At 50.6% G+C, this 22,402-nt stretch overlaps 8 protein-coding genes across 8 annotated transcripts; 2 read left to right on the forward strand and 6 right to left on the reverse strand.

Moving 5' to 3' along the window:
* Positions 1 to 2: 2 nt before the first annotated feature.
* Positions 3 to 3,332, reverse strand: CkaCkLH20_05180 (carboxylesterase; the record flags this gene model as incomplete). Its single annotated transcript, XM_038887899.1, has 4 exons — positions 3 to 1,696; positions 2,650 to 2,765; positions 2,827 to 2,929; positions 3,008 to 3,332. The coding sequence occupies 4 exons, from the start codon at positions 3,330 to 3,332 to the stop codon at positions 3 to 5; spliced, it is 2,238 nt and encodes a 745-aa protein (XP_038746941.1).
* Positions 3,333 to 6,847: 3,515 nt separating this feature from the next.
* Positions 6,848 to 8,163, forward strand: CkaCkLH20_05181 (uncharacterized protein; the record flags this gene model as incomplete). Its single annotated transcript, XM_038887900.1, has 5 exons — positions 6,848 to 7,048; positions 7,108 to 7,144; positions 7,200 to 7,270; positions 7,337 to 7,518; positions 7,578 to 8,163. The coding sequence occupies 5 exons, from the start codon at positions 6,848 to 6,850 to the stop codon at positions 8,161 to 8,163; spliced, it is 1,077 nt and encodes a 358-aa protein (XP_038746942.1).
* Positions 8,164 to 11,308: 3,145 nt separating this feature from the next.
* On the forward strand, positions 11,309 to 12,925 carry CkaCkLH20_05182 (C6 finger domain-containing protein; the record flags this gene model as incomplete). The annotated part of the gene is made up of 1 exon (XM_038887901.1): positions 11,309 to 12,925. One exon carries the CDS (start codon positions 11,309 to 11,311, stop codon positions 12,923 to 12,925), a length of 1,617 nt encoding a protein of 538 aa, XP_038746943.1.
* Positions 12,926 to 13,304: 379 nt separating this feature from the next.
* Positions 13,305 to 13,748, reverse strand: CkaCkLH20_05183 (uncharacterized protein; the record flags this gene model as incomplete). Its single annotated transcript, XM_038887902.1, has 1 exon — positions 13,305 to 13,748. One exon carries the CDS (start codon positions 13,746 to 13,748, stop codon positions 13,305 to 13,307), a length of 444 nt encoding a protein of 147 aa, XP_038746944.1.
* Positions 13,749 to 16,695: 2,947 nt separating this feature from the next.
* CkaCkLH20_05184 (uncharacterized protein) lies at positions 16,696 to 17,242 on the reverse strand (the record flags this gene model as incomplete). Its single annotated transcript, XM_038887903.1, has 2 exons — positions 16,696 to 17,060; positions 17,122 to 17,242. 2 exons carry the CDS (start codon positions 17,240 to 17,242, stop codon positions 16,696 to 16,698), a joined length of 486 nt encoding a protein of 161 aa, XP_038746945.1.
* Positions 17,243 to 17,862: 620 nt separating this feature from the next.
* On the reverse strand, positions 17,863 to 18,280 carry CkaCkLH20_05185 (uncharacterized protein; the record flags this gene model as incomplete). Its single annotated transcript, XM_038887904.1, has 2 exons — positions 17,863 to 18,167; positions 18,223 to 18,280. 2 exons carry the CDS (start codon positions 18,278 to 18,280, stop codon positions 17,863 to 17,865), a joined length of 363 nt encoding a protein of 120 aa, XP_038746946.1.
* A 598-nt stretch (positions 18,281 to 18,878) lies between these two features.
* Positions 18,879 to 19,964, reverse strand: CkaCkLH20_05186 (1-aminocyclopropane-1-carboxylate deaminase; the record flags this gene model as incomplete). The annotated part of the gene is made up of 2 exons (XM_038887905.1): positions 18,879 to 19,731; positions 19,783 to 19,964. The coding sequence occupies 2 exons, from the start codon at positions 19,962 to 19,964 to the stop codon at positions 18,879 to 18,881; spliced, it is 1,035 nt and encodes a 344-aa protein (XP_038746947.1).
* A 1,121-nt stretch (positions 19,965 to 21,085) lies between these two features.
* CkaCkLH20_05187 (uncharacterized protein) lies at positions 21,086 to 22,384 on the reverse strand (the record flags this gene model as incomplete). Its single annotated transcript, XM_038887906.1, has 2 exons — positions 21,086 to 21,976; positions 22,064 to 22,384. 2 exons carry the CDS (start codon positions 22,382 to 22,384, stop codon positions 21,086 to 21,088), a joined length of 1,212 nt encoding a protein of 403 aa, XP_038746948.1.
* Positions 22,385 to 22,402: the final 18 nt, after the last annotated feature.

The following is a 22,402-nucleotide window of genomic DNA, read 5'->3' on the forward strand; positions in this document are numbered from 1 at the left end:
GTTTAGAAGTACCGAGAGAACTGTCTGGCATGCCTCTTCTTGCCGAAGGTGGTGTCCTCAGTGGTCCCATTGAGACCTGCCGCCAGTGCAGCATCAAGCTCCGTGACGACGCCGCTGTCAACAGGCTTGCCCAAGTTGTTCGACATGGGTCTCACAACGTCGCATCTCAGAGCCTGAGCAGAGCTCATCTTCTCCATCCGAGTGTTGTTCGTCTGCACAAACAGCCTCTCGCGGCCCTCAGGGCCAGTGAAGGCCCTCCATTCCGCGGCACCCTTCTCGCGATCAGTGTTGGGGTCCAGGTTTCGGATGAAAGAGACCCAGTACTTCCTGAATTGCGAGACGACAGGGGCATTGGTGTTGAAGTACGACGAGGGAGCGGAGCCGTCAGTGCGGTTGGGTCCCCAGAACGCGTACGTGTTGACCGTGTGGTACGCGCCGAAGCCGTCGGCCTCGTCCTTGGGGTCGAGCACACCGTATCTGTAGTTGTAGGTGGTCACCTCGTCGCGGGCGAGGTAGTTCTGGATGTTGCGGACGATGCAATGCGTGCCGATATCCGCAATGGCGTTGGCGGCTTGGCGCCACTTGATTCCGGACTCGGGGAAGACGGGTTGGGGGACGTCGATGTAGAGGTCATCCAGAACCGCGAGAGAACTGTTGGAGAGGGACGGGTCCTGACCGAGAAGCCATGTGTTTGCCTCCTCTGTGGAGTTGGTGGACTGCGGCGCGGAGTACTTGGTTCCCTCGTTGGCACAAGAGCCCCAGATGGTTGGGACTTTAGTGTAGTTTCCGGCCTCGAAGAGATTGACCATGCTGTCGGTGAAGAGCTCGCCGTCGATACCAGGGTTGAACCAGCAGCTGGAAGAACGAACTTCAGACTCGTTCAGAGCACGTAGGCAAGCCAGAGAGTCGGCAGAGCCTGTGCAGTTCTTCTCCTTGACGAGGCAGTCGAACTGACCTTGACCCTGCTCCATGGTTCTCATAGTAACCCAGCCACCAGACTCAGCAATGCCTCCGGCGAAAAGTTTCTTGCCGCCAGTATTGGCAGCCATCAGCAGACCGACAGCAGAGCCACCGGCGCTGACACCATCGAGAACAACCTGCTCCGGGTTTCCACCGAACTTCGCGATGTTGGTCTGGACCCATTCGAGAGCCTTGATCATGTCCTTGATACCAGCGTTGAGGCTACCGCCAGCGCGGACCTCCTCGCTCTGCAAGAAGCCATACATACCAACACGGTAGTTGGTCTGCACGACAATGACGCCCTCGGATGCTATCTCGCTGGCATCCCAGTTGGCGTTCGAGTTGGAGCCGAAACCTCCACCCTGGATGAAGAAGACGACAGGAAGTTTCGAGTCAACGCTTGCGTCGGAAGGAGCTGTCACAGCCAAGTAAAGACAGTCCTCGGCGACGGTGAAGCGCTCATAGGTGCCGGTGACGGTCCAGTCGGTGGGTTGCTGCGGAGGGCAGATGGGGCCGTGGGCGGTAGCGTTGACGGTACCGGTCTGGACCGGGTCGGCGGGGGCAGCAAAACGCAAGTCTCCGACGGGCGGTGCGCCGAATTGGATGCCCTTCCAGGTCGTTACGCCCAGGTCTGCATTGGTCACGGCGCCCTGGAATTTGGCGTACCCGACATCCACGAGTGTGTCGACGGCCTGGACGCTAGGGACGATGATGGTCGCGGCGGTGAACAAAGCCGCTAGGTTGGATCCTTGCCACATATTGAATGCTGCTGGCAACGAACTGAATGAAAGAATGAAGGTCGAGAAAAGCTCGAAGAAAGAGTGAAACGGTCTGCGATGAGACCTGAAGAAAAGAACGTAAGCAGTGCAAGCACTATGTGACCAGAATGTAAGATTTGCTACGGACAAGGGAGGTCATCATGCCGACCGAGAGCTTCTTTGCTCTGATTATATGCAAAAGAAACTTGAGGCTCATCGATTCCATCTCGGGAGTTGTCATTTGTTAGAGTTCCGTGTATTCTGCTTTCAACCCCTGTCCGAGTCATTGTTTCCCCTTATTTGAAACATGGGTACTGAACAGAGTCGGCTGCGTCGCCCCATTTGGTAAACAAAATGTCGGGGTAACGCTCCGAAATTCGCTGAACGAGACTCCGCTACCGCGGATCGGTCGCTCAGTAGATGAGACGAACGCCGGGTCGCTCCGGATCTGCAATTTGGAACGTTCCTACGGTACAATGGTTTATATTCAGGAGTCAGAGACCGGAAACCCGCGGCTATGTTCCCTGTGGTGAAGCAGAAGCGGGCGCGCCGCGTAGTACGCCTTACGTTCTGGACAGGGAAGACCCCATGATCACGTTGCCAAGAAGCTTCATGTTGAACAAGTTCTGTTCGTTCAGTGAGTCGTTATTTACTACCGCATTCCCCTCAAAGGGTATCTATTTCCTGGCTCCATTCGAACTCCGCCCGCCCGTGCCATACTTTCTTGGTTTTTTGGCGCAGCTCGGCGGTTGTGAGATGCACAACACTTTCCGGTGGTTCCGCCATGCTCCATGTTATCATCAACACCTGAAGCTTTAGCCCCTAATTATCCAAAACTCTATTCTCCCCTTCTCCCATGCATCTCAGCACCTCCCTTTGGTCACAATTAGCCATTATACTCCAGTTGCAGGTAATACTGAGCGTCACTTACAAGAGCTGATCTGGTCGTCGTAGTCTCCAGAGTAATCATCGGTAGCCTCACCCAGGTTGTAGTTGTAAGAGAGAGTCACCCCGCGATCGTCTCCCTTGTTGTTGCAATCGGCAAACCTATGGTCACGTCTGAGCATACCATTATGACACCAAGACAGCGTTCTCCCTCTCAACTTACTTGTAGAACTGGCACAGGCCACCGGTGTTTGTGCTCAGCGAGCTGGTTTGATTGTCGTACTGGTTCAGGAACTCCTGAGTCTTGTTGAAGCTAGAATAGTTCACTGGTTTCGTCCAACCATCAATAAGTTTGTTGTCACTTCACGGAGCATTCCGAAATAAGCCCAGAGAAGAGTTCTTACCACACCTGCCAGGAGGCGCCCCCCAGGAAAGACAGTCTCCACGGAAACCAGCGTCGGAGCATTGCAGAACAAAGATGTTCTTGGGCGTGACAATAGGGCGCGTAGAGTTGGGCTGTCCATCTACGGGAACTTCCTGGCGCTTCTCGTTGGTCGAATCGAGGTTAATGAAGGGCGCCGACATGAACGCGGCGTAAGCTTCAGGATGGCTCGTCTTGAGTGTGTCGGATAGAGGGATCAGACTGTTCTCCTGCACGGTGGGAAGTGCAGCGGCCTGTGAGATGGCCGCAGAGGCGACGACGAGGGATGTGAGAGTTGAGAACTGCATGGTGAAAAGATGAGACTGTAACAGATAATCTCATGCGAATGGCCAATGTACAAGTGACAGTGACTTGTCCGTACTTAAGTTGGGAACAGATGCACACATGAGAGGAACCACCGGCCGGCCTATTATACTCGTCCGGAGGTTTTTCAAAACGTGTGGCAGTCCTCGAACAAGAAAGTCTGCCCGGATATCCCAGTTTGGAAACAGGCCAAGGTGAATTAGGCTTTCGACTTATCGAGAAAGTTTCCTAATGACTCCGTTGGCGTCTTCGCCGCAATCACCGCCTCAATGCTGGATGAACATCGATGATCTTGAGTTGGCCGTCGGCTGTGTTCAACCTTCAGAGGTCGCATGAGGGATCGGAAGTTTCCAACTCCCCGGGCCCTGGAAGAGTAGATGAAAAGTATGGAGAATAGGCACTCTGTGTTACACCCGGTTCATCCGAATTACTTCGCTGCGCAGTTGCTTAAACTCTATTTTGTTCCAATCTAGATAATGATGTTACCCCCTGAATCGTAATTGCCTGTGCATCGTTGACCCATTGAGAGAAAATAATATCCAAATGGAGAATACCAAGACATGTGATCATCGCTTCTATAACGTGCGAAATGAGTTATATGAAAGAAATGCTACCGGGTGACATTGCTTTTCTTTCAACTATTCGGAAATCCTCAATTAGTTCATGTTGTAACTATAGATTCAATTTCACTTGGAAATGTCCTTGCGAGTCGGACGTCCAAGCTGCCTTGTCAGCTACTCGGAAGAACACTTCTTATCAGCAGAAATGAGGACATCGCGAGCTACAAAAAAAAAAAAAAAACTTGTATCAAGCCACACAATAGAATAACTTTCCAGCTATGGGAAACTTTTGTAATGGAACTGGTTGTTACGACCATGCTACCAAAAGCTCATAAGACATCCTCATTGGCATCTGCCATCTCAAGCTGAGATTACCGCACGACGAGATGATCCACTGCTAAGACCCTATACCCCAGAAACTTTTTCCAATACCGAATCGAAGCTTTTGGCCTAACGCTAAGCGCATAGCTACATACATGCAAAATCCATCTGTCCTTGTATGAGGCCAGGCGTATCCAACACAAGCTCTAATACTCTGCGCGTGTCAAACCCTCTGTGAATATTGAATGATACAACTTTCTTTTCGGCATTGTCGTTTGGCCGAGACTCTCAACTTGAAAGTCTCAAGAGCGTGTTTGGCATGTGGTTTCACAGTTATTTGATGCTCGATATGGCGGCTTTATTCCCATCCAGTTCGTCGGCATCCAGTTGTTGGATTCAAGTCGAACTTCGTGTATGTAGTCCATCAAGTTGGTTTTCTCAGGTTGAGAAATCAGGAGTGACCATAACCCAGTCCTTGGTTTACCGATGTTTGTGTAGTAACAAGCCGGGGATATCAGGGACTTTCACTCAGGGACATATAAAAACCCCAGAGCCGAAAGAGGAAATGTTGTGATTTGGTGTATCGAAGTCTGAGAGTAAAAGCTCAACAGCGTGCATCGGGCATTGCAATGTCATATGACTCTTTGCCGGTAGTCCCCTCTGGACCAAGATCGGTTTTCTGTTCATGGCCTCCTTGATGCCTTCTCATGATGCCGCCAAAAACTCGATGGGAGCGACGGTGATGTGGTGAGCATTGGTAGACGACGGTATGGGTTGACTGGTGTCTATCGAGGACTTCTAGCCGCCCAAAAGACTTGCCGCACAAGTCGCATGGGTAAAGTCGCAGTTCGGCGTGTGATTGAAGGTGTAGAACGAAAAAGTCATGTCGATGGTAGCGTTGGTGACATTGTGAGCACTGGTAGATGCCGATTCCGCTTGTACGTTGACAAGATGGCTGACGCAGTGACCGGACATTCTTGGCAGAGGAAAGTTGATTTGCCGGGGGTTCAAAACCAAAGAATACATTAAATTTTTTTCAAAAGAACGACCTGCGTAATGTCGATGGTAGGCCTGGTTGGCTGCCTTAAGTAGGCAAATTTGGCATCGACCTGTCTTCTCAAGGTCACCGTTTCGTCGTCCACAACGTTCCTCGCCCTCGCCTTGAGAAGTCAAACTTTTGCTGCGCATTCATGCACCTACAAACTTATCTCTAAGCCATTTAGAGTGGAACTTGTGGATTCTGTCTTCTTTCAGTAAAGAAAAAGATAAGAGTTATATGTTATTGGGGCGCATGAGAGACGCAAAGAACTTGGGCACGTGGGCTGGCTGTATTCAAGCATTTTCTGCATTTATCGCTTGCATCTACTGCACAGTGAGCAGCACGTTTGATTAATAGGACGCCACCGGAAAAATCCCGTTGTGGACGACTTTACTCTCATATGTGATGCTGCCCGGACCTGTCACCTGTGCAATGCAGGCTTTCGTATTTGACCAAGGTAGTCGAACCTATCGGTTAGGGCTCATGGTGTGTAACACCTAAAACTCGGAATGTGATCCTACATAACCTGCTCAGCAAGATAGATGCATCATTAACATTAGAAGGGTCGCTGGACTATACTGCATGGTGAATTCCTATGGGTAGACATCAATGATGGCCAAGTCAATATCCATGCATGTCAGTCGTGGGCCATATGAGGTGCGGGCGCTGTGGACAAATGATTGACATCACTGGCTTAGCTTCGTATGGTTTCGGGAGCTCATTGATGCTTTGATAGCAATTCCGTTTACAACGTTGATCAATCGGTCGTTGCTAGGCACAGGACGGTTCAACGTGGCTGCAATTAATGACCTGCTTTTGGCGCAGGTGGTTCCACGGTGTATGTAAGTGCCAATTGCATTGAAAAACTAAGACTGCGACAAAACCCTGCTTTCTGGGGTAACATGCGCCGTTCTCTAGCTATCTATCTTAGTCTATGTCTTTCAACATCGTAGAGGAAATGCTACAGCTTTGGTCAAGCCATCTCCTTAGTGTTTGAGACATGTAATTCTAGTTCCCGCCAGGTATGGCCAGTGAGTAAATGCCTTCACAGACTAGAGGACAAGGCCACGACTTGAGATCGCGTAGTTGTTGAGAAAGACGGGCGGTAGGTAGGGCGGTGCACTCAACGCCCGTGTCTTGGACGCCAAAGAAATCCATAGCCTCCTTCTTCAGTCTGAAACAAGCAAGCTTGAGCCTAATCACTGAAGAAAATGGATGGCAGGTGGTCTCGCCAGATACTCGGAATGTCCGCTAGAGTAGTATGGCCGCATGCGTCTAGACTACTACGACTCCGGCGACATGGAACATCATCCATTCTTTCTTCGTGTAGACAACCCTCGTGGGAAAGAGACCAAGGCTTGCATTCTTTAGTTTAGCAGTTTCGTTTGATTGCCTTTTGTTAACCGCCACCTACGATAGAGATCAGTGGTTGTGCCTAAAGTAGGGCATTCTCGCATGCAAATTCGTCGATCAGATTTTCTCAAATTCCAGTTGATCGTCTTGCAACCACATCCATTTGCCACGAAGGTGATTGAAACAGGAATCAGAGGTCATTACGACATACGTCAAACCAGCAACGATGAGGCTTCCACCCCTCAATGTCACCTCAGCATGGCCACAACCGAATTACACGAATCCCGAGCACCGAGGCCCCGGACTACTCATTGTGGAGTTGTTAACTTTGAGCATCGCTCTGACGTGTCTTGGGTTGCGTATGTACGTCAGACTGGTCAAAATACGATTAACTTGGTGGGATGACTGGATGATGGTGGGGGCCGCAGTAAGTTGTCACTCGTGCTAGAGAAGTAGCAGGGAAGTTTGCTAATACGATGATCTCAGGTGTTCTGCATAGGAGTAACCATGTGCGTTATACTCGGTACGGAACCCCCTCAATCAAATTATAGCATACAGTGTCTAATGCGGTTATTCAGCAACGGAACTATATGGCTGGAGCATTCACATTTGGGATGTACCATCGAGGAAGATAACCCAGAGTCGCCAGGTAAGCGAGGCCCATGGAGGCTCAGAAGGTTTCGCCCGTGAACAACACTCTGACAAGATTCATCAGGTCTCAATAGCAGCGCAGACCCTGTTTCTCTTCGCCTCTGGTCTATCGAAGCTATCGATATTGGCGAGCTACCTCCGAATAGCCGTCCCCGGTACTTGGTTCTCTCGCCTCACCTGGGTCACTGGAGTTATCGTCTTCATCCTGATGTGGACTTTCTTGGCTATTTTGTGGACTCAATGCGGGTGAGTTCCCCCAACGATTCAAAATTCCTTTCTCAAATGGTTGATGAAGGTTTCAACAGACCAATCTGGCATTACTGGACTCTTTTTGCCAACTGGGAGGGCAACTGCATACAAGAATGGCCACCTCTCGCCGGCCATGGGATCACAACCGTGATGACCGATATCGCCGTCTACCTTTTGCCGATTCCCACCCTGTTCAAGCTGCAGATGCCCCTGATGCAACGGATCAGCTTGGTGGTACTTGTCGGTATCGGCTTGCTGGTGGTAGCTGCGGGGATCTTACGCACTTACTGGGTGTTGTACGTCGAGATCAACATCGTGAAGGACCCTACCTATGACTTGACATGGGACTCCTACAATATCTGGATCTGGACGGCCCTAGAGGTCAACCTCGCCATCATTTGCGGTTGCGCTCCCGCAATACGACGCTTCTTTACCAAAACCGGAAACCAGACTCCGTTCAAAGTCAGCAATTCGGTGCACACGATAGGCTCTTCGGGTATCAAGAGATGGAGTCGTACGAAAAGGCCTATGCGACGTGAGAATGTGGAAGATCACGGACTGGGTTCTTTCGAGTCTTTGGAATCGAATGACACGTCTGAGATAGAGCTTGTGCAGTCGCAAGAAGAGGCCGAGAAATCATAATTCAGAACTCCGGTCGATGTTCCAGGAAACCCACTCTTAGAATTATTTATCAAGGCCCCGGAGTTTCGTGTTGCACGAATGCATTATTAGTCTTTTTGGCATCATTTCCATAGACGTCTTAGATACCCGAACAGAGTTGTTCATCATTTTCCAGAAAGGTTCCTAAAATTTGTGCTGAGAGCTTCCAGAAAGACGAGGGCTTCATGAGAATTTCAGATGATAATAGCCGGATTAGAGCATATGACCTGCTGCATACATCCTCATGAGACGTTCAAGGGCTGCGCCCTAGCTCGGCGCACTTGCTGTTGATGGACTGGTACACGGGTGATGTGTTGAGATCTGTCCTGCTCCTTCTGCATCGGTCAAACAAATGTTGATGAATCTCCAATTTTACCCCAGATAAATAGTCGATGAAACCGGTTCTGTTGATGTCTAGAAAGATTTCAAAGCAGCTCCGAGGCGTAAAGATCGATTTCAAACATTTGAGTCTAAGCCTTGACCGTGATCTATTTCATGACCTTTGGAATGTTGTTATAACAGACACCAAGCAAAAGCTACACATGCTATTTTCTAATACATATGAAATGTTCTGAAAATAAATAGCATACGCCATGCGTATAATTCGGAGAGGGTCAAGGCACGCTTGTAATTGAAACTATATAAAAATATATCACCGAGAAGTTGTTTTTGTCTCAACACTCGGATAAGAAAATATTACATTACGAAATAGAGACGTTAGAGCTTGGATGATCAAACCTAGGAACGGAGTTTAAAAGCCAGGTCAATAATCGCCGTCGGACTGATAAGGCTAGAAACCATTTTCCTCAATGAAGGTGGGGTGTCTTTCAGCGGAGTTCATGCTGACAACGCCGTCATAGAACATGCAGCCATTACAGCAACTGTGGTGGTACGGACATCTAGGTAGCCTGCGACAGCAATGCAAGCCGCAACCGCAACTCGATATGCGGCGAACTCACCTGGTTTCCTTATATAATACCTACTCTCTAAACAGAGGTGAATTGAGCCACTTAGACTTATGGAAATATTGATAAGGACGCGATGCAGTTAAACCTGAAATCACATCGCAGCTCAGTTGGAATGAGACTGTTTCCTGGGTTTTGATGGTAACAGACGAATACTGCCTTCTTGCATGCGCCACCGTCCATGGAACCGGTCTGTAATCAAATACATCCTCATCACTGCGTTTTGTTGTCGACAGATATGTATCCGTCAGCTTCTATCAAACAACCTCCCAATTGACTGTTTGATTTTGCTGCCCCTTCTCCGGATTTTCAGACCGCGGCTTTTCTTCCGAACCCTCATTTGACTGCCTGGGCAGACTAAACAAATCAGGGGTAATTCCACGGCTTCGCTTCAATGCTACACTAGGAATGGGTTATTACGTGGTCCGATTCCTCGCAATGTTTGGGCAACTCGTTATCATTTCGTTACGCTATGGTTCGGACTTTGATGGAGTCAGTTCGCATTCAATGAGTCGTTTAGAGTTCGGAAACACTTCGCGTTCTCGGTCGTGACGAACACCAATCGCTATCGAAAAGAACTCGGACTGTCCCTCGGTATCCCTGTCTGGTGTAAGCCTTACGTTGCAAGCGAGGATCATAGGATCGCCGTCAAGCCAATCATACCCTCAAGTTGGTTATTGTCAGCGGCATTTGATCCACTTGCTGATTCCTTCATCTGCTGAAGCTCAACGCTCCGACGCTCGAGAACAATTCCTGAACGCGCTTGTCTACTTGGAGGAATCGCGCTGACACGTGCCAGTGCCCTTCTTTTGACAAGCCGAATTCCACGGCAGTGGGACGGACATTCAGAAGGCGAGCCTTGTCCGCATTCATGTCCTCTGAAGGTCTCACTCTGGATGGTTCCATTGGTTCGTTGTCTTCGAGCTGAGCTGACATGACAGGGCCTAGAATCCTGACGCTAGTTCCTCTTGTCAATATCCGAGCCCTAACAATTAGGCTCTTTGACGATTCAATGATCTGATTTGACGCGCGCTGGCCGCTGGTGGACGAGGTATTTTACCCATGCTGATTTCGAAGCGCAACAGAGACACCACAAACGGCTCTCTGCAGCTTTCTCCCCCTTGCACTGCCCATTCGAATCAAGGGTCGTCAATCGTTCTCCAGCTCTGCCGCTCTCAGTAACAACCCCGGCACCATTGCCAAGTCCAGTCAACCACAATCCGAGCCACGTTGGATCGACCAGAGATCCAAGGCTCTCAGGCGACATGACAGGCCCAGGGGAGAACAATCATTTCGTCGTCCGTCAGGAGCGGTTTGGTGCGGTTGGCCCCCAAATTAAGAACCAGAGTTGCGCCGCAGGGAAGCAGAAAGTGACACCACGCCAACAGTCCGGCGAAAAACTATTGAGGCACCAATTCCCACAGCCTCGGTCGCTGGCTGATGTGTCTTTCGGCTGGCTGTGCTTACCTGCCCCTCCAAAATTTGAAACACACCTTTTCAAGATCATCAGAGCCTCTCCATAGGCCACCTCGGACTTTTTTTTCGCATAACCACGCGTGTAACGTCTTGGGTTCTTCCAACTGCTTGTTTACTTCGTTCAACGGTCGGTATACGTGGCCTTGGAATTGCAAGTAAAAGGTACCTAAAGGTCATGTGCGGCTGACGGCGGCCTGTTTCGTACCTCCTTTTCGCCTTTGTGTGCGTACCGACCAGCAATGACTAGAAAGGGGCAGCCGAAGGTTCGAACCGGCTGTTTGACCTGCAAGTAAGTGCCTATCGTTTCTTTGGAGTCACCAACGCGCATTTGCTTTCTTTTCTCGATCTTGCCACTCTACGCTATTCGCGCAACTCAACGGTCGGGGACGGCTCCGCGCTGTATCGGCGGGCCCCCGAGACGAGATCGGCCAGACCGGAGGGCCTTCGGTCTTGATGTCCGGCCGGCTGGTCAAATGACTCCGTACAGCCCGCGTATTCGGCTTCGGAGCCGACGCCTCTACAGAACTTCATGTTGACTCAGCACCTCCCATCACAGATCACGCAAAGTAAAATGTGATGAGGCAAAGCCAGCATGCGTGCGATGCACCAGCACCGGCCGCAAATGCGACGGCTACGCTGTCGTCGTTCCCAGCAACCGGGCGCTTGCCCGAGCTCGATCACGAACGATGAAGTTGAACGCCGCGCTTGCACAGGCTTCCGCCGCATGGGACGGCGACATGGACGAGGACAAAGTCATGGAACACTTTCGTCGCAAGGTTGCGCCCATGATGCCAGGCCATTTGGAAGGAGATTTTTGGACCGACATTTTGCCCCGTATGAGCAGGACCGAACCCGCCTTCCGTCAGGCAATGGCCGCCATCGCGACGCTCATGCCTGGTATGGCAGAAAACACCACTGAGGACGGTAACGCTCAAGAAGTTGACCCATATACGAGAGTTTTGAGTGTTCTCGGAGCCACCCGGAAGCAGAAGACTGGCGTGGATCACCAAACTCCGGCCAGTCATAAGAGTGCAAGCATTAGCACCCATCCTTTCAACGTACTCCCAGCCATCGCCGACTCGCCCGCAAGCTCATCCTCCGCAAGTCTTCCCTCAACCAGCCGATCGTCGACGACTCCAACTCCGTTCATCTCACCTCGACCTGCCGAAGATGAAAGCGACTCGGATGCGAGGGTAAACAGCGAGGTGAACGTAACTCTCTCCGGATGTTTGTTGTTCGTCACGGTTGAGTTCTTGCAAGAAGGCTTGGGTGCAGCGATGGAGCAGCTTGCATTCGGCATCGACGTCCTCAACAACGTGGAGCACAATGATCTGGCCGAGACAACAATTGTCGACGTCATTCCGAAGTTTGAGCGATTAAGCATCATTCAGATGTGCTTCTACGACAGGCCTTGCTATCCTTCCCTCGACCTGAGCCGAGGCAACGCACCCAAGCATTATCTTGGGCCTTTCGACAAGAACTCTAGCATATACAGACCACAGTGCGCCATGGACTCCATCATCCTAGACGCCATGAAATTCATGCGCGCGTCAGGTCCTGACTCGAGGACGGACTCACGGCTGAGAGGACCGCAGTTGACGGAGGAACAGACTGCTATCTGCAGCGCTTTCGACAAATGGCACTCCGCTTTCATGGCCTTTATTCGACAGCCACGTAGTAGTACGGACAATCCTCTGCCCCCCCATACGGACATCATCTGCCTAGAGACAGAGATGAAGTACTGGGCGGCCAAAATATGCGTCAGCGTTTGTCAATCTCATGATGAGTCCGTCTATGACTCATATAAGAATGAGTTTAGGCGCATGGTGGCCATCGCGCAAGAAATTGCAAGCCGATGCCCGATTCTACCACCGGAATCACCGCTTTACAGATTCAACTATGAGATGAGCTACTTGGCCTTAATGGAGTTTGTCATCACCAAATGCCGATGGCTTGAGCTGCGGTATCACGCCTGGTTGATCGTCTGGGAGCTTGCTGCCGCACAACAGCCCGTGACACTTGGGGACTTGCACCTGGTGGGAAGACGAATGATAGAGATCGAGCACAACGCCAACATTGAGGAAGTGAGTCGGGAAAACGCGTCGTGGTTCTCTCTTCCGGCGGAAGAAATGCGCGTGAGGGATTACACCACCGATCATCGTTTTGCAGATCTGAGAGCGGCTGGCGAGGTTGATGAGGCGAAGGCGCCTGGTACTTATACCCAACGACTGCTCCTCCGATGCGGCAGTTATGAACTAGACGAGCTGGCAAGATGGGTTGCCAGGGATATCTCTTCGAAGTAGCGGTCTTAACGAAGAAACGACATGTACGAATAAGATATTCTTCATACACCATGCGGATATAAGATTTGAGATGTTCTGGATTCTCACTGATGCCACGATAGCCGGGGAACATTTAGATGAGGTACTCCAACGTTTCTTGGCTAACATAAGTAAATGGTTCACTAAGATATCTAGGAGCAGTGAGATAATCCGGCTGCCAAGTAAGGACTGTGAACCACAAGTGACAAATCCCTTCTCAATTTGGCAAATTTCGTTCCCCAAAAAGACGGCCCATACATACAGAAGTGCAGCAAAATGGTACCTTATGTCAAGCAAAATATCCTTCATCTCAAATCTACCGGCGAGATCAACCAAAATCATGAGAACACGCTTCTTCAAATCAAATGACTACACGCATTGAACCCGATACGAGCAGAGTCAAAATGACTGCGAACATGATCTTCGAGATGGAAGACTGATTGGTCGAAGTGCCGTTGATCATCCCTACATCCATGTCGTCAGGCAACTTCATGACAATGGCATTGATATGTCCGCCCTGGGCAGCCACGCAGTTGCTGATGTTAGACAGGACGACGAGCCCGTCCACGGTGCCGGCAATCATGGAATCGGGTATCTTGCACCACTGTCCAAGCTGGTCGTAAATGTGGACGTGGCTGGGGCGGCAGCAGTTGACCATCCACTGGTCCGTAGCGTTGGCCATTGAAATCGGCGTGGATATGAAAGGAGCGTTCATGGCGACGTCTTCTGCGAACTTTTCGGATCTAAAGACATCGAAAAAGGTCTGGTTTCTGACGTTTCCCATGCCACCAATAATGTAAGCCATGGCTGTCGGTGTGCTTTTGGTATGAAAGTATGCTTGTGTGATTATATAGTTGTGGAAATGGGAGAAAATTGAGTGAAGTCTGAGGCAGTGTTGGTGTTGGATGTAGCTAGAGGGTAGTTGTAAACCGCGGTCTGGATAAGCAAGGTGTTGAATGTCGGAATCATAGTTGAAGTCAAATCAGAACTTATATAATGACTAGAGCTCTTAGAATAAACAACGAGACAACACGTCGCTGGCGGAAGAATTTTCCGTATCTTTCTAGAACTGCAGTGAAGTCAAAGCAGCATCAATCTGTGTGTTTTGTATCCGGAATCGCCTTGAAACGCCGAGGTTGGATTGATGAAGCGATATTGCACATTCACTTCTTTACTTCCTTGAATGTCACTCTGGGTTTGAGAAGATATTTGATGGAAACAGCAGCGGCGTTTGGGCTTTTAAGTTGTCTCGTACTTGTTTGGGAGACTGCAGTTGGCATGACACCCTGAAAGACATATGAATCACCAATGAGAAACATAAAAAGGTAAATCTGGATTAATGACGCGATCACTTCAGAGCTTTCGTTCTCACACAATGTTTCCCCAGGTTTCTTATTTCAAAGAGTCCAAACCCAACCCGCCGTGGGTCTGACTCAGTTTAGGCCTGGCACAACACCACCAGCCCTAAGCAAGTCAAAAGTACTCTTAGAACCTACAAGAAGTCCGTCTTGTTTCACGTTTTCCTTTAAGCTGAATATGAGAGACTTTTGAGTCTATACTAGACCTCTCTTGCGCACACTTTGTTGGTCCTCAACTCACACAGGTTCGATCAATTACTGATCCACCAAATATGAGTCCTCTGAGAGCACTCCAGCATCAGCCAATGGCAGCGCATCAGCCGCCCGGCTAGCTCAATCGGTAGAGCGTGAGACTCTTAATCTCAAGGTTGTGGGTTCGACCCCCACGTCGGGCTCAATTCCCGTCAGCGGTTGACATGCGTATTCTTTTTTTCATGATTTATTTTTGTTCGAGTGTAGGTAGCTTTTTGTCAATTGACGACAAGTTGAGTGTCTGTTTAGACACAGCTTAGCTATCCCCCTTGTTCAACTCGATGTTTTCCATCTAAGTATAAGAGAGTGAATAAAAGTTTACTACTTGGGTGTGCGTGTATGTATGTTTTGCTAACTTTTGACATTTCTATGACAACCGTGCCGGCAATGAATTTCGAGCTGGTTTAGCCATTCACATTGCAGTATCGCAGCGATTTTTCCTCTGTCAAGATTCCCATCCAAAACTGTCAGTAGAGGTGAAAGACCTACCACCTGTCCCCTGTTGTTGAGACCGACGTTGCTTTGAGTTTGGCCTCAACCTGTCTTGGGATGATGCCGCCCACAAAGTTCGGGCTTCTTCGGGCAACGCCGATGGCAGTGACTCCTAGCCCCGACACGCGTGGGCGGTCCAAACCTTCTAGAAACCGGGCAATATTCGAGACCTTGAGGCATCCATTCCTTCAGATGCCTGTAAAGTTCGCATGGGGAGACCTGGCAAATCCGACAGACACTGGTTTTGGACGTTGGAGGTGTTTTCTTCGAGCCTGGTCTGGATTAGAATCGTATTTGGGAACATTCCTGAGTCCTGCAGCCTTCAAGAAGTTCGACCATACCGGAGCGGTAAGATGGCCTCGTCTCGGAGAAAGCGCGAACGGGCCGCGACGGACTTTGCAAAGTTCGTAGAGCCGACGGCACGTCAAACCCAAGCAGGCGACTTCGACGTCTTTGACCAAGTCGATGATACAAAGGACTATCTCTGGCGGAAGCTTGGCGATCCTCGGAGGCGGCTTTGAATTGCCAATTCGTCTTGTGTTGGCGACGTTGTGTGAAGTTTGCGGGCTCGCCGTCGGGGATGGGATCGAAGGGTTGTCTAGCAATTGTCGAGAGCTCGTGACGGACATCCTCTTAGTGTTGTCGACAGTGGACTTCTTTCGTGTGAGGAAAGCCTTGGGTGCAAGAAGGGAGCCAGAGCCTTCTGTTGCAATGGCCCCCATTTCAGGGTCGCCCATTTCAGAGGGTCTTTCGCCTTCTCGCCGTTTATTCATCTCAAAGATTAGAAAAGAACGAGAAAACAAAGTTTGTTCAATTGATTCTTACGTGCCTTATCTTGAGGCGAAAATGACATGACTGAAAATGCGTTGAAGTTGATCGGAACGGTGTCTGTTAACGAGAAACTCTCAATATTGAATGGTTTCAACTGTTCCCTTAGTTATATAGGTAAGAACAGCATACCAAGGGGCGCATCAAGGTTGCAGGCACCAATTACTTATCAAGGTCTTACGACATCATACCCATGGTTCCATATTTGTCGAGGTAAGACCATCGTCCTATCAAGTTCATGGCGCAAAATGAAAGTAGTTTGAGCCATCAAGAAAATTGGCCTAGATAACCTTGAAGATTACCGTATCAAACATCACTTCTGTCACCTTTGTGGGCCTACACGAGCTTGTGGTGACACCCGTCTGGCTATCTACCAGATCAGCCATCTATGAGTGGCTATGTACGGTCTCATTCTCAATGCTGATAAGATCAAGTTGACACTAAGAGAGTTTAAAACATATCAGCCATAAGATACGGCCCCTGAAAATTTGAAAAAGTATCGGATGCATTTTCGGAACGGACTTCAAAGTGCTATAATTTCCAGTACCAGCCATCTTCACATCAACCCCACCATGTCCGTGGTATTTCGTACCTAACTAACCGTCTGGTTCCTCTCCGTGCTACATTATGGTGTAACGTCAATCAAACTGACGAAGCAGATGATGTGGCTTAGAGCCCACCTGACTCCCTTCGCATACAGCCTCGTACCACGTCTTGAAGCCTCGCCTCAATTCATTTTCCTTCTCTCCGGTCACCGAAATGTAAGACTTTAGAAAACACGACACGCCAGCTGACCAACGCCTGATTTTGTGAAAGGAGATCCTAGTAGTACGAGGAAAATCGCGGGCGTCGGTACGTGTAGTGATGTCCACAACACGAAGGCTTCTCATACTCCGCCAGGTAATGTGAAGGTGAAGACGTCGACACGAGCTTGTATCCAGCCCTGGAGATCTCCCTCAGGGATTCCTCGGGACTGTAGACGTAGACCGTGTGGCCGGCGAACCCGACGACGTTGGGATTGTACGAGTACGACCTCGAGTATCGACGAGCCGACGGAAAAGACATGGACCTCCAGCTCCTGTCCTCAGCAGCGACACGTCTCTCGTACTCGTAGACCTGCGATGCGCGCTGGTCTTGGAGATAGGCCGTGCGAGACACACCTCTTCCTGCTGCTTCGGAATCGACGTCTAGAGAAGGAGTCAGCACCAGCGATCAAGGATATGTGAGGACAAGGGAATATTGACGCACAGTAGCGGCCTCCAGCCTCGCTGCCCCAGAACTTCCGTCCAGCGGAAGATCCGCTCTTGAGACACGAGCGACGTGGCGGGCACGGCACCGGCGCGTCGCGGTAGGCGATTCTCGTGTGCATGCTGAAAAGCGTTGTGGCGGGACGCAAGATCAAATGACGAAAATGAGGGGGTTGACGCCCCCTTTTCAGTAATGCGGCGATTGACCAAGAGCTGAACAGTCCGCTTTCATGCAAGGGAGTGCAGTAACGAAGAACAAACTCGGCAAGTTGTTTTTGGGGGCGATCGACGAGTCACAAAGAGAGGTTGTCTGTGTGGTGGTTGACAAAGCGTTTGTTTTGAGGACAACAAAAAGCGAACAAGAAACGGGAGTCAGCCGTGTTCAAGTAGGAGCCCCCAAATGAGATTTTGTAAGTTGCCTATCTGAGGCTCTTGGTGAATAGGGATTGAGGCGGCTCAGTTCAGATGAAGTGCTTCGGTATCTCAAGTCAGGCCGCAAGGCAGCGTTGGCGGAGAAGGAAAGATCAAGTGTAAAATCGTCACGCGCGGCCAAAATGCAAAGCCTTCAATTTGGGAGACGATCTAGTGAATTCAACGTGGATTATTCGTCTCATCCCGCCCAACTTTGGCATTGAATTGCTTTTTGCTTATATTTCTGCTCCGTCCTCCTTGACTAGTGCGGAAGATGTACTTGCTCTGGCCTCTCGTGGAGGACGCGAAAATGAAATTTCATCCGGAGAAGTTATTGATGAGAAGCCTTCATGCCATCAAGAAATCCGCCAAAGTGAATTTCCGAGCACTGCCCTTCATCCACATTGCACAGTGTCTGAAGATAATCTTCCTCAGCTTCTATGGATGTCACAATCTTGGAAAACTCGATGGCCGACTGTGTCGTGATCGGCGGGAGTACATCGACGTCAGCTACGAGTCTAGCATTGGCATCTTCGACGGCGCAACGTTTGTTGTATTCTATGATTTGTTGTTGTCTTCTGGAACGCAGGAAGAACCGCCTTCCCAAGCCCTGCTGTTGCTCCGGAGAGCCTATGTCTGTATGATTGTCAGTAACTTCCGGATAAATTGAAATTTACGAGATCTTGCTTACAGTAACAGCCCCAGGGGGTTTTGTAATCCACGAAAGCCTTGAATCTGTCGACGTTCATTCTGCAATTTCTGCGCTGAAGATGTTTTGCAAGATCTATGAAGAGGACAATACACCAAAGCAGAAATACGTCTAAAATACTGAATAGAGCCATATTGGTAGATCGTGGTTATCTGTTGGTTTGAAGTGGTTCGCCTACTCTGCTGTTGAAGTTGGCTGAGACGGCGGGCTGGTAATGTAGTTTGTTGTGTGCGAGTTTGATGGGGGCAAACTTGACAGAATTTACGGCTGATGAAATGATGGCAGTATTTAAGATGGATGATGAAGTTTATGAAGCACAGGTGGTTGGCGAAGGTTCAGCGTGTTATCACCACAAGGGTCGGAGCACGTTCGCGGAATGTCGAGAAAAGATTCAATAACAGCCTGTGCTAGGTAATGATACCAAGTGCCATCATCCAACCAAACGAGCTGATTGCGGGAGAGTCCGGTAGACTTTTCACCCAGGTCATCATGGTTCACAACCCTATCCTCCCTCTTTGGCCGTAGCCACGGTTGCGTGGCGCCTTGCACAGTCCCAGAATATAGTGAAAGCTTCGAGCACCTTTTGCTACTTCCAAGGATCGTTCATGTTTACTTTATTCGTTAAGTGGTATCATCATTTACATGCCGGAGTAGGCGTTGAGCGCCAACTGGCCGCCCAAGTGAGCGTACAAAACATTGCTTCCCGCAGGGATCTCGCCGTTCTTAATCAAAGCCATCATACCAGCAAGACTCTTGCCCTCGTAGACGGGGTCAGTGATGAAGCCCTCGGTACTCGCGCCAAACTTAATGGCGTCAATGGTGGTCTGGTCGGGAACACCGTAGATGCCGCCGTGGAAGCGGTCATCCAGAATAATGTCCTCCTTAGTAATGTCACCCTCCTCAAGACCGATCTTGACACCGGTGTTCTTGGCAATGCGCAGCACCTGGTCGAAAGTCTGCTCCACTGTCGCGGAGGCGTCGATGCCGATAACCTTGCGCTTGGGCGAGCCCTTCTTTTGCGCAAGCTTGAAACCAGCGACCATGCCGGCCATCGTGGATCCAGTAACAGCGCAGACGATAATAGTATCAAAGAAGACACCGAGTTCCTTCTCCTGAGCCTCAACCTCGAAAGCCCAGCGGGCGAAGCCGAGACCGCCGAGGGGGTGGTCAGAAGCACCGGCCGGGATGTAGTATGGCTTGCGGCCAGCGGCCAGGATCTCCTCCTTGAGAGAAGCGAGGGTGTTCTTGTGCTCGATGCCGAACTTGGAGGGGTCAAGACGGACGTCGGCGCCCATCAGGCGGGACAGTTGGATGTTGCCGACCTTGTCGTAGACGACGTCCTCCCAGTCAACCCACTTCTCCTGGACCAGGGCGGCCTTGAGGCCGAGCTTGGCGGCAACGGCGGTCACCTGGCGGGTGTGGTTGGACTGGACACCACCGATACTGACGAGAGTATCGCAACCCTGAGCGAGAGCATCGGAAGCAAGGTATCTGAGGGGTGTTAGTTGATGACTTGGAGAGAGAGGAAGCGGGACCTCTTACTCAAGCTTACGGGTCTTGTTACCACCGTAGGCGAGGCCGGAGTTGCAGTCCTCACGCTTAGCGTAGACGTTGACCTTTCCACCCAGAGCAGCAGAAATGCGGGGGAGGGGCTCGATGGGAGAGGGGCCGAAGAGGAAGGATTCCCTCGGGATGCTGGCGAAAGGCTCAGGGAGGAGAGACATCGTGAAGAAGTGTTATGATTCAAAAGGGGTATCAAATGAAGAAAGGAAGAGGACTGAATAAAGATTGGAAAGAGAACCAGGACATCTCCGTAGATGAAGAAAAGACGTGTTTTAATAAGACATTGACGATACTTGAAGTAGAGCGACGTCGGATGTTTGAAGCCAAGATGCAGGAGCGTGACTCGAGGGGCAAACGCGGACAGGTGGATAACAACGGTCCACCGTTATCTGCAACGGGAAGAGGCGGGAGATCGTGGTTGTTGCTATCAATAGACAGAACACTGGCAAAAGCTGTTGTAAGACCGTGGGATTGTCTCGTGGCCCATGAACATGAATATCTTTTCTAAAATAAGACTCATAAACTCTCAGATTTGCAGATAAAATCGTTTTGAAATGAGTCTAAAAACTGCAGGATCAGAGGAATAACGAAGACATCACTGACGAAGATCACTATCATCGTTGTCTCTGCCCCTCCATCAGTGAGTTTTAGGGGACCAATTCCCCTCTATTCAGTGACACAAGTGCCCCGCAGATCAAATCTCCGGCGGGGTTTTCACTGTTCCGGACCAGCAATGACCCCGCGTTGACGCGACCGGCTGACATCGCGATCTCGGGCAACTCAGCGGGAAACTCGGGAAACTTGGTTTTCCCCGGAAAACTTCGCCAAACTTCGCCGAAGTGCCAGAATCGGAGTGGTTTCCCGGTGGACAGAATGTGAGAAATGAGCCCTTTCCGCCAGAGGATGTCACGTCACGGATTTGCGTGGTTCCCGATGCTGTTCTCCGCCTTCACACACTTGAGCTTCAAGATCAGTCCCATCTCTCATCTCATATGACAACACCATTGAACATTCATTTCATTCGCCTAGAGTGTTTCATCATCTATTTTCATTTTACTTCATTGTTCATTTGAGATTCGTAAGTCTACGAAGCGTCTCTATGACTATTGTTCATGTTGATCATAATGAACTGTTTTCTTCCTCATTCTTCCCCCGCCAGCGACCCATCTCATCAATTCTTGATGAAATGTGCGGCGCCTGTAAATTTTTTCATCCATAGCAATCGCTGAAGGCAAACACATCAAACTAACGTCATCCAAGCACATCGCACCAACGGTCCGGCTCACTCCGCGTCAAGCGGCGCGGTAGGAGGCTGGTTGTTCACCTGGATACCACCACGCTTCTTCTCCTTGCTGTCGGGGAACGGCAGGGCCCATCCGCCCTCAATCTCCGGCGTCGACAGCCACAGACGGAGCAAGTGACGTCTGGGCGCCGGGGGAGGGTAGTCCTTGTATGCCGTCCTAGCATGCAGCAAGTGCGCGTTGCTCAGGAACTGAATGTCGCCAACCTCCAAGATCATGTGAAGCGCGAGCTTCTGGCAAGTGTCCTCGAGAGTCTTGAGAGCATGCTGCTGCTCTTCGCTCAGGGGAGGGATGATGCCCTTGTCCGAGAATCTTGTAAGAGAACGGACGTAGTAGGGGTCCCACTTGCAGTACACGCGCTTCTGGCCGCCGTTCTCGATGTAGAACACCGGTTGGCGAGTCCACTCCTCCTGACCTTCGGAGATCTCTCCCTTGCGGTCGAAGTACCAGATGGGCTTGGTCAACAGCTCGGCGACCTCAGGATGCGAGCGCTGCAGCTCGTTCCAGACGGCGTGGATGCTGACGAGGTCGCTCTCGCCGCCCTCTGCGGCGCGGTGGACGCAGAGGAGACCGACGAGATCACCGTCGTCGGCGTGGAAGAATTGGCGGGCCGTAGTACGGTAGATGCGGACCTTGTCAATCTGGGTCGGGTCGTCGCCGACATCCTTGACGTGGCCCAGGACGTGACCGCGACCGTTCTGAGAAACGAAGTAGCCCAGGTATGTGCCGAGACCCATGTAGCCAACGGCGGTCTTGTGAGGACCCCATTCTTGGGCCGGGAAGCCCTTGAAGAGGATAAAACCCTTGCCGTTGATGAGGTCTTCACGGAGTTCGAGCAGGGCTTTGCTTAGTGTGGGGAGAGGGAAGTTGCTCTGCAGGATAAAGGGTCAGCATTCGAACTGGAAATTGGGGTGCAATCGACATGGCCGAGTGGCACGTTGAATTCTGTTTCGACATACCTTGGAAATGCCGGTAAGGGGAGTGCCGCTGGCAATGAAAGCATCGGCTGTGCGGCCAAGTTCTTCGACCTCTTCAGGAGTGAAGCGGTGCGTCCATTTCTCGGGGCTGTTCTCGAACTCCTCCTTGTGCCAGACGGTACGACCGGTGATCTCCTTGGGAAACTCCTCATACGGACGCAGAACGTCGTATAGAGGGTTGTGCTGGCCCGAGGTCCGGATACCGTCAGGGAAGATGTCGCGAGGAGCGTCATCGTTCTTGCCCTTCCACGGTCCTGCGGAAGGGGCTTGGGCGGGCTCGTCGATGAGAATACCAGGCGCCATGACTGAGACAAGTATTCT

The sequence above is a fragment of the Colletotrichum karsti genome (genome assembly GCF_011947395.1).
Source record: "Colletotrichum karsti strain CkLH20 chromosome Unknown Scaffold14, whole genome shotgun sequence".
Lineage (NCBI taxonomy): Eukaryota > Fungi > Ascomycota > Sordariomycetes > Glomerellales > Glomerellaceae > Colletotrichum > Colletotrichum karsti.